Genomic DNA, 17,588 nt, shown 5'->3' with positions numbered 1-17,588 from the left:
AACAGCGTGTATTCAAGCTTTGGTTTAAAACTGCCATCAAACCATCAAAGCGGTGATCAGAGACGCCTCAGAGTCAGACTTCAGCTGGGAATCAATTAGCAAAACCGAATTTCTTTGAAAGTCACAATTCATTTCACTAGCACTGTGATGAATATCTAAACACTTCCTAGGTTTATACATCTTCTGCATGAGAGAGAGGTTGTGCTATATATGGTAGAAGCGTCAGAAATATCTGACCTTTGCCGCAGAAGTACTCCATGTCCTCACAGGTGAGGTTGTCTGGCTCAAAGTCAGCAGGAAAGTTTTCCTCCACTGAAAACTCCTCTTTAGCAGTGAGTTCATTTGCATCTGATATGCACTCCTCCTCTTCCTCCTCCAGACCTCCATCTAGTGGACCTACACACAGAACACAGCACAATCAGACTGTTTAAGCGAGATGCTACCAAGCAGGTGAGGCACGGGTCAGGAACTTTCAAAGTTGATTATGTTGTTTTCCAAGACTATACAATTTTTGACTCTTTTCTTTGAAAAATCATGTTTAATCCAGTGGTCAAACAGTGTTCAAAGCAAAAGAAATGTCAATTAGATATGATTCAGTATTTAAAGGTATTGATAAAAACTGCTTAATTAAAAACAAAACACCATTAATTAGATTTTTTTGTGTGCTACGTACTTTTATTCTTATTAAAGTATTGTTTGCTTTGCTACATGAGAGTCAAGTCTTCTGTATTATTGCTATAAGAAGCACTATTACTTTGACACAAATATTGCAAATCCACGTCTCTGCTGAGGTTTTACTTAGTTAGGATTAGAAAGGCATCTCACTAAGAAAACACAGAATGTTGCTATACAAAACTGCATTTGCACTCTTCCTTCTACATCAAACGATGCCTATATCCTCAAAATGAAATATTACCATGCTACTAAAATAGTTTTCCAGAATGCAATTTGTATATACACTACATTTTTGACTTACGGTACATACTATATTCCTCATGACAATACACTAACCTCAACTTCTATTTCCAGAACTGCCACCAAATTGACATATTTTTTTTTTCCAAAAACAAAAACTACAACGAAGTGCAAAATAATCATAATTATTTCCTAGATGACAACTGGCTGGCATTCCCTGAACTCCACATGCAACAATGTAGCAGGATTGCTGAATACCGTTTCTATATTTTTGTGATATAATAGGAAGCATACAGTACATGCTGCACCGTATGCTGCACACTAGTATTCATAACGTAATCTCTCCTCAGGAAAGTGTTTCCTGTGGCCCACTTGACTGAGTATCCTCATGACCGCTGCTGCACGTGTGGAGCACTGCCGCTTCTCAGCCGATGTCAAACCTACGAAACCCTCTTCATCTGCGAGAAAAGTTCCTCTCGCACGACCTGCTGACTTTTAACACCGGCGTCAGCAGGAGCGGAGGACAGAAAATGCCTTTATTAATTTGTCCGCCTTATCACAGGATACAATGTTGATTTTCCATTTACATTTCATGCCTCCAGGTAATACACCAGTGCAATCTTAAAGGAGACATTTTTTCCCAATGATTAATTTTTTTTTCTCTGCTCTGTGCAATGTTATTTCTTTAAATCTAAATGATTTCTTGACTTTAGCTTGTAGCTGTACTTTTTTTTTTTATATTAAATATTTGCATTTTATGATTTTGCTACAATCAAGGGCATTGATGGAATTGCTTTAGCATAAAATCGTACAGGATACAGGATAAAAAAAAAAAGGTCAGAGCGCACTTGAAAAAAAAAATCTTTGTAACTCCCTAACCCTTAAAAAATACAAATAAATATTTCTTTAATACTCGTAATATTTTTTGTATACACTTCCACTCAAAGTTTTTATATATCAGCATTATAGAACACAGTACAGTATGCAATTACCCAGAACAACATAGCAACCGTGTAGCAACATGCTGACATCTTAGCAACCACACTTTTGTGACCATTTTGATACCATTCAAAATGCCAAAAGTAATCAGGAAATGTAAAAAAATGTAGCTTACTGACTTCCAGTTTCTATATCAAACCATCATAATTAGTACAAATGACCTTTTGCACATCAAAATTTCCATATATTCTCAAGTTAGGGAAGTTGACATCCTAGGTACACCACTTAATGTTTCATTTTGTTCAGTTGTAACAGTCGAGGCGCTCACTTTAATAAAGCAATAAATTCGGTGAAGAGCCCTTTCTTCCTGCACAGAGCACCGTCGAGCACTGCCTGATCTTCCCAAACGGCCGTCTCTGTTCATTAAGACTGCTAAATGACTCCTTTATAGTGCGCTACATCTGCAGGACTCATGCTACATGAAACGAATTAGCGCACAGATCTCTAATAGACACGGTGTGAAGCGCTGGAGAGCCGGCGTTTAAATTAGGCTACAGTTTTATGATCTAATCGCGCTCGGGCCTTTCACCGGCTCACGGAGGGAAGCGGCGCCTCGCATTCTCTCAATACATCTCAATATGCTAAAAGCAGATGGGCAGAGAGATATCAGCCGCTCTGAACCGCTGAGGCCTGACACTTCGCTCTGAGAGGATGAGGAGTGACTGGGAGAAGGGTTTCTGAAAACACTATTCAAACAAGAGCTGAGGGGGAGGTTTCCTGAAAAACCACCATCACCCACAGCATTAAATTTACAAAAACAAATTATACACTTACATTCAAAGATTTGGAATTGGTAAGAATGTTTTTGAAAGAAGTAATTTATGCTCACCCTGGCTGCATTTATTTGATTAAAAATTATATAAAACCAAATGTTTTTATGTGTGAAATAAATGTTATAAATTGTGAAATGTTATTACAATTTAAATATCTGTTTTCTATTTAAATTTATTTAAAACTGTAATTTATTCTTGTGATGCAAAGCTGAATTTTCAGCAGCATTACTCCAGTCTTCAGTGTCGCATGATCCTCCAGAAATCATTCTAATACACTGATTTGGTGCTGAATAAACATATATTATTATTATCGATACATGCTTCATATATCTGAATATATTTTGCTACATTTGTCATTGAAATGAATCATTAGATCAGCCGTTACAAATTCGTTTTTAAATTAGTAGAAATGTTAAAAAAAAAAAAAAATAATTAAAATAAATTGGATTCATCACCAATAAATGACATTAAATTAAAATACTGGTATCTCAATTTAATATTATTACATGGTATGAGAGACTGGAATCATATGCTGGTATCTATACAAACCTTGAGGTATAAATGAATGCCTTGGTTTCATCGCGAACATCAAAAAATGTGATTTACTTTGTCTGAATCATACATCAGTAGAAGTCATATTAAGAGGTCAGATCTCTGAGAAGCTTCTGAGAAGTTTTAGGGTATTGTATGATTACCTTTCACAAGAAAGACATTTAACAGATTGAGGAAATGCGTCTCAACGCACACTTCAAATCCACTGGATCCTTGCATCGAAGTCATGTTTTAAAAGGCTACTTCACCAACCTGCTTCGATTACCAAAGTTCAAGCCCTTTGCACATGTTTGGCTTATTATACTGCATTCATTGCATGAAGAGACCTGAAATAATTTCAGAGACAGCAAACGATAAGAATAATGACTTTCTAAACGACTAGGCCCGCACTCCTAGCTCATTTTCTGATAGTGCTGTAGCCCGCTATATTTAGTTGTGTACTGTTTAAAAGTCTGTCACAATCAATCTCCTGACGGCTGAACGCTGGCTGCGGTTTGCAGATGCTCGGAGGGGCCAAATGCGCCGGACGCCGCCCTCTGACACCATCAGAGAATCGCTTGAACCCAAGAGAGAAAATCAATGAGACCAGATATATTACGAGATAGAGAGACTCTCGTTAGATGAAGAATCTGAGAAAATGAAAGGCATGCGAAAAACCACAGGCTTTGTGATCCATTTTACACAAAACGCTTTTTGATGGTCTATTGACGAACTGCAGCTTTTCAGCTAGCGGTGGAAAATTGATCTGTGTTGTTAAGCTAACAGAAATTTGTCTCTGTGTCAGTCATATGCTGACAGAACTGTTGGATTTATGCATAAAAGCACAAATATTACAGTGAATTCAATTTACTGCATAGGCAAAACATTTGAAGAACTACTGTTTATGAATGCAACATATTCAGCACATGATGTGAGGCATAGCAAGCCCAAACATCACAATTCTGTCATCAGTTATTCACCCTCACTTCAGGGACTTGAAATATAGGGTTTAAGGACTACTTTTATTCTCCTTTTTTGAACATTAAAGCCGCCAGTCATCAGTCACTTTCACTATATGAAAAAGAGCTTCTTGAACACTCTTCTAAACATCTCCTTTTGTGTTTTATGGAAGATATTTTGAGAGCATTTTAAATTTTGGGACAACTGTAAGACAGAGTTTCCCAAACTAGAGCTTGTAAGTTGATAGAAAGCTAATTATTTAAATCAACAAAACTATATTTGATATGACTGACATAAATTAAAATATTCTAAAATATAACATATAGACTAGATAATCAAATGTAAGGTAATTTCTATAAGTGTTCATCTTCAAATAGTACCATTAATATAAAAAATTATTCTTACACTTACTATAAAAAAATCTGTGGATAATTTAAAAAAAGACCACATATGAAATTGGACATTTTTACAATTAAGGCATTTTACTTGCTAAAACAAATCTAAACTCTAAAACTCATGACAGACGGCATCTATCAGACTGTTTTGATAATACAGAACCCTTAGAAAAGTGGGTTGACTTAAAATATCAGGGGTACTTTAATAAAATTGTGAATCCCTGCTTTAAGATGTCATAATAAAACTCCACAGCTCAAGCTGCAGTAGTGTATACTAATGTAACACAGCGCTATTCACATGATCCTCTGTTCACCCAGAGACCCCTGCGAGATAAACATCAGCCCAGAGATGCAAAGATAAGTCTGCTCGCTGTCTCTCAACAAGACACGTGCTGGAAATATGCGCAAGGAAAACGAATCAAAAAGCCATTGCTAAATTGATCATTCATAACGTGTCACCGCACTTCAAATCTCAACTCTGGCTAACCCTGATGAGCCTTAACAAGTAAGAGGAGAAAAATGAAATTATTTTGAAATTGAATTCGAAAACTTCAAAACAAACGGGTCGGTGTTGGGGATTGGCCGGCGGTGGGTCCGTGTGCGTGTGTTTGGAGGCGGGCCAGGGCTCGTCTGGGGCCTCTGATGGTGATAGCACACTTTATCAGCGGGAGCCACAGTGTGGAGTCCCATCACAGTCTGGGTCTTCTCTATGGCTCCTAATTAGGGTAGAGGTAATTGAATCGCATAGAACAAAGCAGCAGATCTCTACAAGCGTGGAAATCATTCTGCTCGCACCTACAGCAGCCGTTTTTTCATCTGGCTGTGCCATTGAAAACGGGACCGAGCTTGGCCCGAGGATAAAACACACAGCGAGCACCTGAGACCCAACACGAATACATAATGCCGCGTAAAGGCCTATAGGGACGTCCAGACCGGCCCAAACCCTGCCAGACTTGGACGGAAACCTGCCTTTTGTGGGCCAAAGACAGATTCTGGTGTGGTGTTGGGACATTCTGGTTTCAAAGTACATGAGCGCACACACACACACACACACACACACACATCTCAGCACAACTCTTCTCAAGCTGCTAAATTGTTCGTTTAACCTCCATTAGATTCACACACACAGGATTTGCATCATATTTTTGATTGAAAAGCAGCTAGTAGAACATTTTTACCAAAACAGAGAGTGAACTAATATAACCACAGAATGTTTTTTTTTTATCCTAAACATCAATGAGATTAAATGTTATTTCTGATATTTCTGATAAGTGAACTTAAGAGTTTGAGAAGAGATCTCAACAAATTGTATCAAATTGGGCCCAGATTTATCTCCTATTAAATTTAAGATAAGTGTATTGTGCAAACTTTTTATAGATCTACTATTTTTAGTCTATTTGTATTTTTTCTTCAGAAATGCAAGGAGAAACAAAGTTGATAGTGGAATGAAGTATAACTTTAAATGCACTGCATGCAACATCTGAGCAATATATAAAAAAAAAACTACATCATTTTTTTCTGAATGCATTGCAAAAACATTGTAAAAATAATATAATCTTAAATTCAGGCATGAAACTCCCAAGTATTCAAAACTAACATGCCCATAGGAACCTTTTCCCTTTCTTTTCCAGTTTAAAATATTTTTACACCTAAAATCACTATATAGTGTTTTTCAAAGTTAAACATCTGAATACATTCATGGTTAATGAGGCCAAAACATCTGGTTATATCTTAATTAGGTCATGTTTTCTGGGTTGCATGTTTAATGTGTTTAAACTCCACAGATCCACGATTAAAAGATTCAATTACTATATAGCAGCTAAAGTCCATAAAGATCAAATCAGAACAGAGCGTTTCATAATCGCTGTGAAAAATCACACATGCACATGCTAACAAACAGCAAAACCTCTCTGAGCTGTTGAGTTTGCAGAGTTACTGGATGGTGTGCATATGAAAGTGAGACATCCTGTGTTCAGCATCTAGTAGACTGGAATTGGAGTGGCATAAAAACAGGACTGGCATTTGACAAGGCCATTAAAATGCTGGAGGCGTTTCTGAGCGAGCTGATGGGCTTCAACAGATGCCAGAATCTCAGAGCCTCTACTTTTCTCTCTCTCTCTTTGCACCCAACTGGCAGTGCCACACGCCTATTAAAGGCTGAGGGTCGTCCTCCAAATGTTCAACACCAATCACAGAGACCCTGCTCTCTGAAGCTCAGGTGCGAGTTCTCATTAGCTCCTGTGCTCTGTCCCAATTTGGACTGGGCCTTCTTTCAGAGGCACTCTCTCCGATTGCTCCACATAAACTCCAGTGAGCTCCAGAGAGAGACATTCACAAGTGAACGGCCTTCTGCACTGGATTTCTGAGCCTGAGGTGACATCACACCACACTTTAATTCAGCCTCACAACAAATAAGGGTGAACAGAATGTTGCACTTTTGGCGTTCTATTTTAAAGATAAAATGCATTCTAAAGAACTAATAACAGTACATTCAAAATGTTTCAAATTTAAATGAACATTTCTGGACTTACTGCAAACTATTTATGGTGGACAATATTCTAAGTGAAAGAAATGTTTTTGTTTGCAATCTTTGTCTTTCTTCAAATACCTTTTCAGTCCATCCTGTACCTTTTCATGATCCAATCAATTTTCAACGCACAAGAGTAAGTCCTCTCCCTTGATTTGTGAAAAACCTTCAAAATATAGTATACCACATAATGGTATATATTAGGTTAAGAAGGAAATACACAAGAAAAAAATAGATGTAAATGGCACTTTTAATACCGTATACTAAATCATTCACAATCATTCATATCACTGTATGAATTAAAAAACTGATTTTTTAAATGTTTGCAGTTCAAAATTCTGGTCCATATACCTGTAACATTAAATATCAAATATGTCTTAGGTTGCTGGGGTATATTTGTAGCAATAGTCAAAAATACACTGTATGGGTCAAAATGATCGATTTTGCTTTTATGCCAAAAAAAAAGTCATTAGGATATTAAGTAAAGATCATGTTCAATGAAGATATTTTATAAATGTCCTACTGTAAATATATCATTGCTATACTTTAAAGGTGATTTTTTTGCACCCTCAGATTCCAGATATCATCATGTAAAGCTTGTTTATTCAGATTTCAGATGATGTATAAATTGAAACATGTACATTTATGAGCGGTTTTGTGGTCCAGGGTTACATATGTCCTGACGAATGTCATTTTCTCTTTTATTGGGAAAATACATGTTGTTGTTGTCTCATGCCTGGTAAGGACATTATTTCTGTCACCAACTAAAAGCTGATGTCTTCTGAGGTAAATGAGAATGAACGCTCTAGAGCTCTCAGTGCTTTAGTTTTAAATCAAGACCATTTTATATCAAGGAAATAAATGAGGCGCTTTCAGAGGAAAGTGATTGGAGTCTTAAACACTTGGAGATAAAACAATGTTTCTCCATCAAGGAACAATTTCTGAAACGGATATACCCGCGATTCCAATTTCACTCCAGCAAGAAAGAGGCAGCAGTTTTTTTAAGCAATAAATTCCTCATTAATTCAATTCTAATTTGCCTCTGGTTCCTATTTCTATTATTGATAGTTCCACTTCTTAATACCCCAGATAAAAATAATAATACAAAAAAAAAAAATCGCTGCTCTAACTCTAAGGAGACAGAATCCTTGATAAGATCTAAATATTACTCATGCCAAAGAGAAGTGTGAAGTCTGATGAACATTTCAAAAGAACAATTATTTATGGATCAGCTAAATCTTTTCCACTTTTTAATTAAAAGTAAAGAAAATAGAAGCTAATTATCCTGTAAAGATTAGCTGGTGGGCATCTTTCTGTAAATTAGTTCTAATTAAAAGGAAATTGTCAAATGACATTCAAAGTGCTGTCCTTTAAAACAGACAGAGGGCGGGTTTTTTTTCTTGCCGGCTCTTAAGTCTTGATGTGGTCGTGTGAAGCTTATGGAGAGAGATTAAAATTCCGTCAGAAGCCGAGGCAGAAGGGCCCGTTTTGCCTCCTGAAGACGCTCTGCACTGGGGAACAAGGCCTCTATTGGCCGGCCATATCTGTGGAGTCCTCCAGGATCATTATTTGATCGCACTGATGGTCTAACTGTTTAACATGTGGGTCAAGTGTGAAATACATTTTCTATTTCTATGATAACACACTAGAGGAATTCATCTGGGCTGCTCTGTTTCTAACCTAGAAAGAAATTCTATTGCCCAGAGGTTGCACTTTTGATTCTCTTAAGGAGTGTAAGATTTTTTTCTGTATTAAATATATGACTTTAGGGATAGTTCACCTGAAAAAATACAAGTTCTTCAAAATATCTTCTTTCATCTAGTCTTTTTTGGGTGTTGGGGGGCAAAAGAACTATCCCATTAACTACAAGTCAAAACATTTGATCTGATCATGCCAATGGCATGGATTTGGGGCAGGACTATCTTTTTTCAAACCAATGGGTTCCATTCACCCTGGAATTGCACACTTCAGTTTTAAATGAAAAGTAAAAACAGGCACACATGAGGTAACTGTTGATGTACAGAAAGCATTTGGCTGTATATGATATTGTTAGATAGTACAGCTCAGATAATCTGAGGAAAGTTCAAGTTCAGTTGGAGACACTGTTGAGAAGAATTCTAAAACTCACTCAAAGAAACTTATGAGATTACTGAGGTTTCTTCCTGTCAGGACAAAAGCCAGAGTAGCAGTAAATGTCTCAGTTTAATTTTTCTAGGAGAAACAACTGTGTTATTAAAGCCATTTCATCTGTGATGTTTCTTTCCTATGGGCAGACGCTTGCGTGAGCTGCTTGCCGAAGGTGAAGTCTCAGGTTTCGTGTTGATTTCATCATGTATCAGAGACGCTCCTGCAGTGTCACAGCCTAATGTTTCTCAAACAGCAGAGCCAAGGGCCCTTGGAGGCCTCACCTACTGTCTCCACAGCGTCTCTAGAGGGTATTTACACTCAGCTTTTATAGAGCAGCACCAGTGTCACTTCTAATGATCCTGACGGTGAGACTCGCGGGGAGACGCGTCTTCCTGTATTACAATGTTACTCATTTAATGTCGTCAGGAACGCATCGGCTCTGTTCCAAAACCTAGCGAGCTGCTACTGCCTGCTGGCTTCTAAGGCAGCATCATGACTGTCGTGGAACCTCATAAGTGACCAGCTGGTAAAACTTTACATTGTCTTTCTGTATAATGCATCATAAAAGTAGTTGCAATGCATCAGTTATGCCTTGTAATGCACTTATAGCGCATTTTGGAATCCCATGAATAAGTGTAACTACGGTTAATACATTATAACACTTACCAATTCATTGTTAAAGACAATGCAGAGTATTATATAATTATAATGAATTATACTGTACCCTTTATAATATATTATGCATAAAGGCTTTGGTAAAACGCTACCAAATATTCTAAACAGGCAGCAAAAATGTAATCAAGATACTTTAACTTTCTTTCTGAACAATAAAACAGATATATCAAAAAAAAAAGACAAATATAGTAAGATTTTTCTTTCTTTGCTTATATTTTTTGTCTATTAAGGCTGCATAAGGTTTACGAAAGCTCCATAATAGCACAATGAATGGCATACACATAATAACCACAAAAAATAGAGCCCTGTTTAACAGTGAGTAATTACATCATTCTTCTAAATGACTCAGCGGAATATGATTTTTCAGAACTCGGATATACACTGTAGAAATGTAACGCTAAAATAATACACAAAATACACCTGGGCTGCATGTTACACACACTATATATGCATAAATATGCAATATTCAATAAAATGTAATATTTAGTGAACAATAGGGTAGCAATCATAATGGTCATTCTACTGTGTTACTCGATAATAATATTTAATTATTAAATTTAAATTATTTAATTAAAATGAAATACATCGCAACATGAAACAGATCTTTAAATATTAATTCCAGCATCCGAAACCCTACATAGTTAAACTACAAACCCATGTGGAGCATGCAGGCTCTATGTGTATTATTCACCTCGTTACAGCTGGAAGCAGAAGTGAATGTGAAGGGAGAGGGACGTCACCTCCAGAGGGAGAAACAGACACTCCCACAGTAACACACAGAAGACAGCGTATTGACCTTTAACTAAAGCAGGGAGAGAGACCTCTGTCAAAAGACTTCATGAGAGACACCCCTCCTGACAGGGGGCACACACACACACACACACACACACTAACAGAAGCTCTTACTGCAGTCTACTCAACTGATTCATAAGACAGCAAAACATGTGCCTGATGAATGTTTGCAATTAAAGTCTTAGCATAGCTTTACAGCAATGCACACCGTATGAGCCATGTTTACATATCACTCTCCCTACAGCACATTAGAATCGGTATTATTTCAGCAGTTCTAACATCTACTCTATATTCAGATTCTATTGCATTTTATTGTATCCCATTTTTTGTATTGTATTGCATTGTATTATATTCTATAGGTTATTTATAAAAATTTAGTGTATATATATATATATATATATATATATATATATATATATATATATATATATAACATTTATTCATTTAGCAGATGCTTTTCTCCAATTGAGCAATACAATAAGCAATTCATCATAAAGATTCAAAGAAATGCAGAAAGTGCTTTCAATACAAAGTTCAGTTATTGTTTAGATCAGAACAAGCTAGACAGAGAGATTAAAGAAAGAGAAAGCAATGTTTTTATTTATTATTGTTGTCTTTAATAAGTATTTTTTCTATATAATATTTATTTTATTATTAAATAAATACCTTAGTTTTTGTAATTTTATAGTTCTATTAAATAATATGTGAATTAAATTAAATCTAACATTATGATACCAATATTAATAAATCATTAAATGTGTATTATTGCTATTATTATTATTATTATTATTATTATTATTATTGAAGAAACTAATGCATATTGCAAAATGATTATTGCTGTAACAATGACAGAATCTACATTTGCATGTAACCGTGTTCTTATATAACAGCTATGAGCTTTGTGAAACAGACCCATTACATTACAATGCAGTCAATCTCCAGCATGCTGAGAATCCTCCAACCTAAATATCACAGCCTCCTTTTTTACTAAATGCTTCCATATTACAAGCAAATTACTAGTGCAGTGAGAAGACGCCAGCGAGGAACAAAGATGGGCAGCCATAATTATATCGCTGCGTGTGCCGCATGTCAATGGGCCGTCTTCCTTCCGGAGGGCGATCCCCTGGGCCCCCGGGCATCAAAATGATGGCCAAATTATTTTGTGCTCCGTTGCATCGCTACACAATTATCATATTTACTGCGGCCGCATTATGACAACAATGCTGTTTACACCTGTCTCCGGGAGAAAGGCAAGGTTTGCACTCTCTAATTTAGCAAATGTACAGTATGCATATGAGCTTGCCGGCAGGGAGTTAAATTAGGTCAGGACTGGAATACATCAATAGCAACCCATATGTGCAACATCTCCCCCTCGACTCTCTCTCTCTCTCTCTCTCGCTCTCTCTCTCTCTCTCTCTCTCTCTCCCTATGTTCTCGTCTTTGCTCAGAAGCCCGCCGATGTGGCAGCCTGACGACTGCAGAAGTGTGATATGTGCAAATCACATTTGCAGATGAGCTTGAAACTCTTTTAAATATTCAGATATCAGACATCCAAAGCAGCAAGCCGCTACTTAAGACTCCATCCCGGCAAGAGACCGGATCCCCTGCTCATTAAGGGAACGCTCGCTCGGTTTACACTTGAAATATTTCACACCAAAATGTACAGCCGAGGAAAAACATCAGCCTTATCGGCGATAACAATGCAAATTGTCAAAAGCCCGCGGAAGATTTCGGGCCCCGGAAATCCAAAGTCGCTTTTTGTAACAGCTCTTTCTTGTTATTCTGTCTCTTTTTCATCTCGCATTTCTGCCGCTTATTGGCGCATTCAAATTCTTTTTTCAAGCTCCCCAAAGAAGTCACGTGGTGAAAGGTACGGCTGCCACGAGACGCGGGGAACACGTGTGTCTGTTTCCTGCCAATCGAGCATCAAATGTGGCACAGCGGGGGACTCGGCCACATCCGAACGGGGCCACACACATCAACCGCCCGAGACCGGGCATTAAGCTAGACTCCCAGTTAGGCGCTATCAAAAGTCTCTGACCTTCTTTAATAGGTATTAAACTAGTTCAACTAAAGGACCAGTCGCATGTCGACATCGTAAAGAGTCAATAAGCCTGTCGAGTCCACGGTTCAACCGCACCGACTCTTCCAAACCTGCTCTTTTTCCTAATTGGCTAACAGCATTTCTAAAGGCTTCCTCCTTCCTCCCCCCCTCCGCGTCAGCTCCGTCTCCCGCTTGTTAGCCCCTACGTCAAATTTGTCTCCGTGCCATTTTAATTACAGCCCCAGCAATCTCTCCTGTGGCATTCTGGGAGAACACTGATCTGCAAAAAAGGTGATAAGTGAAGACGACACCAAGCTTTGGTATCAGCCATAAACAGACACTTAATTGAATCATTTGACCTGAGAGGCTGATCGCCCGCAATAGCATGTAGCAAGCAGAAGAAGCAGTTTTGGATTTGAAAACGGTGGCGTTCTTTAGCTTTGGCCGCCTGCCCACCGAGGGATTGATAAGTGCTCCGCACGACATGTCCGCAGACCCTCGCTTTCCTCCCGGAGACGGAGGCACGCGGGTTTATTCGTTTGCATGCGCACGCTCCCGGTTCAGAGCCGATCTGGCTGCTCGTGCTCGGCGGAAAAGACTATTTGCCGACGTAGGAGTTATCAATCCGAGCAGACGCGCGATCCAGGTCCGGTGTCACTTCCCCTCATTATGTTAATGGTTAATGCATGCAAATGAAAACATTCCGGCAATTTGATTTCTTTGAAGATAGTTTGCATATTGTCTTAGCCGTAATGACGGCACACTTTCCATCCGGCTTCGATTTATGCGAGACTAGTTCATTTTTATCAGCACCGAGTTCATTTCTAGGGCTACTGGAATGTGTTTTTCCACTCACTATTTAACTAATTAGGATTCAGGTAACATAAGCAGATTTTTCACGCTATTGGTGTTTTTCTTAATTAAGAAACAAATGAATTCTCCCCAGCAAAAGAGATGGAACACTGGGATACAGTGCCAGAGGCCAGATGCTGCTGCTCTTAATTAGAAGTCACTCTATTGTCTGAGCTTTTTTAATGAAGCTCCAATCTAAATGGATATCAAAAAAGACCGCTGGAGCAAAGGAGAGGGAAAAATCCGGCCATTTTAAATAATAAGAAAATAAAGATAATGGAAGACAAAAGATATGTCCTGGCAGCAGTCTTCCAGAGACAGTTGAGCGGAGAGAGCGCGCCCCTCACCTCCGCCCAGAGTTTCTTTTAAAGCAAACGCGGGGCCGCGCTTTCACCCGCCCACCGCCTGACGCTTTCATCGGCTCGCTCTCCATCCAGGTTTTTGTGCAGTTCAAGAAAAAAAACCAGTTGGCTTCTCAGCAAAGGTTATGTATTTTCATTGAAAGTCAACATTCACGGTCGCTTCGAAGCGAATCCAATGCGAGGAAAGCGCGTAGCTAGCGTGACACATGACACGCTCAGTTTTGCATCTAAAGGCCGCTTGGACTGTTTTGCATTTCGTGTTTATTCATGCACCAAAAGGAAAAGTACACTGAAATGAACGCAACGAAAGCGGAGCTTGTTTGCAAAGTTCTGAGAGAGGCGTTTTGTGTGAGGCGCAGTCAGGGAGGTCAGCTGGGCTGGGCTCAGAGAGGTGGGCAGCGCGTTCGGTGGCTCAAGGCGATAACATCGGGTGCCCACGCAGGCAGGCGCCGCATGCCCACATGTGCTGCCAAGCCCATCGGTTCTCCTTCAGACAGCATGGCTTAGGAGCTCCCAGCGGATGGGCCAGTGCCCATTGATACGTGCCCAGGACCGCCGCGTTCGGGCCAAGCATCCTCGCGCCCAAGGGCTGCGCCATCGATGCCCGCCGCGTTTGCCAGGCTGGATGCCACCCAGCAACCCGTTTCAAAAGGGCTTTTTTGGTGGATCAGGTATGCGGTGTGATTTCCTTTTCCCTTTGTAATGGACCTGGTTAAAGGAGAGCCAGCCTGACTTTTAAGTCGAACGGTGTCTTGCCTTTCATTTGAGCTGCAACTCGTAATTGATTTCCCACTTTCCAAATTTTCAACGTGCTTTCCTGTCCTCCGACTGGCCAATTGGCATTGCGGAGGCTAAAGGATATCGAAAAGCAATCTGAAAAAGAGGGTTTTTTTTACGCAAGAAAATCCTCGCAAGTTCCCTATTAGAACGGCCATGTTTCAAATACTTCTACTTATCCCTTAAAAATTACCATAATCCTCCTGCGGTTCACCCATGCGCGGTGCCTCATTCATAGACCTGCTTGTTTATTTCTATCTGCCGGGGAGATTAGAGCGGCAGATTAGCTAGTGCTGAAACACGAGTCGCCATCAAAGACGGCGAGGATAATGTCACTCTTTCTCTCCCTTCTATCCCCTGCTTCTGAAGACGTCGGAAGAGTATTAGAACAATGGGAATGCGAATGCTCCATAGAGCGTGACAACAATAGCAGCCCATCCTGAGGGACCCGGCACACGTAAAAAAACACTCTGAATCTGAACATGATGCATATTAAGCTTGTACAGATCACATGTTAACAGTTAGAAGTCTTTTGATCAAAATGATCTGATTAAACTAACTCATTTACCCTTTCTTGTATACGTGAGCACTGTACACAGTAAGCTCATTAGAGTGTTTGCAGAGAAGGACTGCACTAAAAGTCCTTATTCTTTTACCACCCCCCCAATTAATTCAGCTCGAACTGTTTAATCTACAGACTCCAAGCATTGTTTTTCAGACCATTTCTTTCTGAGAACTTTTAAGATAAACAGTTTTAGAATTCTAGAACTCCATCTAAAATTAATGACATCTCGGAAGTATTTGCATACTGATTGGTCTTTTCTGTATAAATGTAATGGAGCATTAGAACTGCCTTAGACTTTACTGTTATCATTAATGTTGACCAAGAGTATTAGAACAATGGAAACTGTGAACTCAGGGAATGGAAACAGCATAAAATGGGAAAATCAAAACATAAGCCAAGTAGGATTTGTCATTATGCTAAGACTTACTGGAATTAACAAAATTTCATAAAGCGTGTCTCTCTGCTTTTTACCTTTTTTAAATTATCTTACTGCGCATCTCTGTTTTCTTTTTAATGAAATGGGTTTTTTTTTAATCACGTTTGGAAAAAACATATCTGAAAAATACATATCTAATGAATTACACATCGAGACATTACAAAATATCAGCCACAACATTTAAAATGTGGCCACTCTTGGAAATTGTTTGACAGTAATTGATAGTGAGTTTCGAAATTAATAAAAACTGATTATCTTTTTGATGACTGATCAATCCTTTCACTTAATGTCTATGATAAGAAATAAAATGACAGTACTCTAATGGACGCCTACTTTACGCAATATTTATTACACATTAAAAAAAGCATATAAACCCAACAAAAACTTTAATATTTTGTAACTTGCACAACCACAGTTCCCCACTAGGACACAGTTGTCAGCTCTGAAACTAATTATCTCCCATAATCCTCCAATATCTACAATTAATATACCTGCTTGATTTGCAGTCTATCACAAGCTGTTATGACACTCAGAATATTATATATAAAAAAAAAAGTTTTACTTATAAAACTTTAACATTAATCCTTTGCCGCCTTGCTGATACTGTATTTCCTTCAAGACATGCAAATCTAGTTTGAGAAATGAAGATATAATATTCATCATCCGAACAATTGCAACAGAATATACAGACATGTTCCAAACATCTTTAATCTAAATGTTTAATAACCATCTTTCTGAAGGATTAGCTCATAAGTGGCATGTCAAAGGGAAATATTTCCTCGGCGTGATTATTCAGAGCTGGAGATATTCAGATTAAATGTGCTTTTGTTAGCGATACACATTCATTATTCAATGCAGTCAACCTTCAGAGTCTTCAGACGAAAATACACTGAAGAATATCCTCCACAGTAGAAATGAAAGAAGAAAAAACACCTCAGAAATCACTGACACTGTTGACTTCAGAAGAAAAAGAAAGTTTTTTTTTTTTTTCTTTAAGGCAGGATTTTTTGTGAAGCAGCCTAATTATTTATCCAGTAGGTGCTTTATGGCTCTCATTAGTTTCTCGCTCTCTTTCTAGCGTACATTAAAAGGCTGAAGTCAGTGCTCATCTGGCGCTGATAACACGCCGGGTCTACAAGCCTCAGTCGTCTGAGGGTAGAGAACGGCAGCGCTCCGAAACACGGGATAACGGCATTAGAAAAAGCTCTCTGTGCCCAAAATCCGCAAAGATGCACTGCCTAGACGCCAATACTGAGCATTTCAGGTTGCATCGCTTAATGCCAGGCGGGTCTCACGGATCAAATAGTGGCATAAAAGAGGAAAACAGAGCAGGAGTGATACAGTAAGAGGATGTGAGCAGGTGTAAGCGGGGATATGTGAGAAGTACAGAGGGTTTTGGTGAACAGATTTTGATGTAAATTGGAGGAAAACACACATTCTGACCTCCTCCTGGGTGAAGTTTTGGGGTGAGATGTCACCTCAGTGTGGGCTCTCGTGTGGACATCTGCCACCAAGAACTTCTCCAATCTGGATCTATCTCACGCCAACTACAAGAACTGATCAACACCATCACAATCAACATTCACTCCATTTGCTCTCTAACTCATCTCATTTCTATCCAGGAGAAACAACTCAGATATTACTTCTTTTTTCATTTTCAGAGTCAGCAAAAGCACTGGATGAAAATACCTGATGATAAGAGGTCCTGTGGTCAACTGAAAAAGTGCAAGTAACACTTCAGACATGTTGCCATACCTTATGACAAAACCCTGATAATTTTCATTCAGACTCTGATAACAGGACAGCAATTAGTTAAAGAGTTTATTAAAAATATATATACAGTACTACCATTCAAAGG

General features: G+C 38.7%; 1 protein-coding gene across 3 annotated transcripts in view; it reads right to left on the bottom strand.

The window, feature by feature from the left end:
* zfpm2a (zinc finger protein, FOG family member 2a) overlaps window positions 1-17,588 on the bottom strand; it is a 138,939-nt gene that overhangs the window by 103,242 nt on the left and 18,109 nt on the right. For 2 of the 3 annotated variants that reach the window (XM_043262009.1, XM_043262010.1), the window contains exon 2: window positions 238-396. The exons of the other annotated variant lie outside the window; for it this stretch is intronic. In XM_043262009.1, the coding sequence (XP_043117944.1) occupies window positions 238-396 (159 nt within the window). The remainder of the gene's footprint in view (window positions 1-237; window positions 397-17,588) is intronic. 3 annotated transcript variants of the gene reach the window in all.

The sequence above is a fragment of the Puntigrus tetrazona genome, chromosome 16 (assembly GCF_018831695.1).
Source record: "Puntigrus tetrazona isolate hp1 chromosome 16, ASM1883169v1, whole genome shotgun sequence".
In the NCBI taxonomy this organism is placed as follows: Eukaryota; Metazoa; Chordata; class Actinopteri; order Cypriniformes; family Cyprinidae; genus Puntigrus; species Puntigrus tetrazona.
This window is presented reverse-complemented; position numbering and strand designations above follow the sequence as displayed.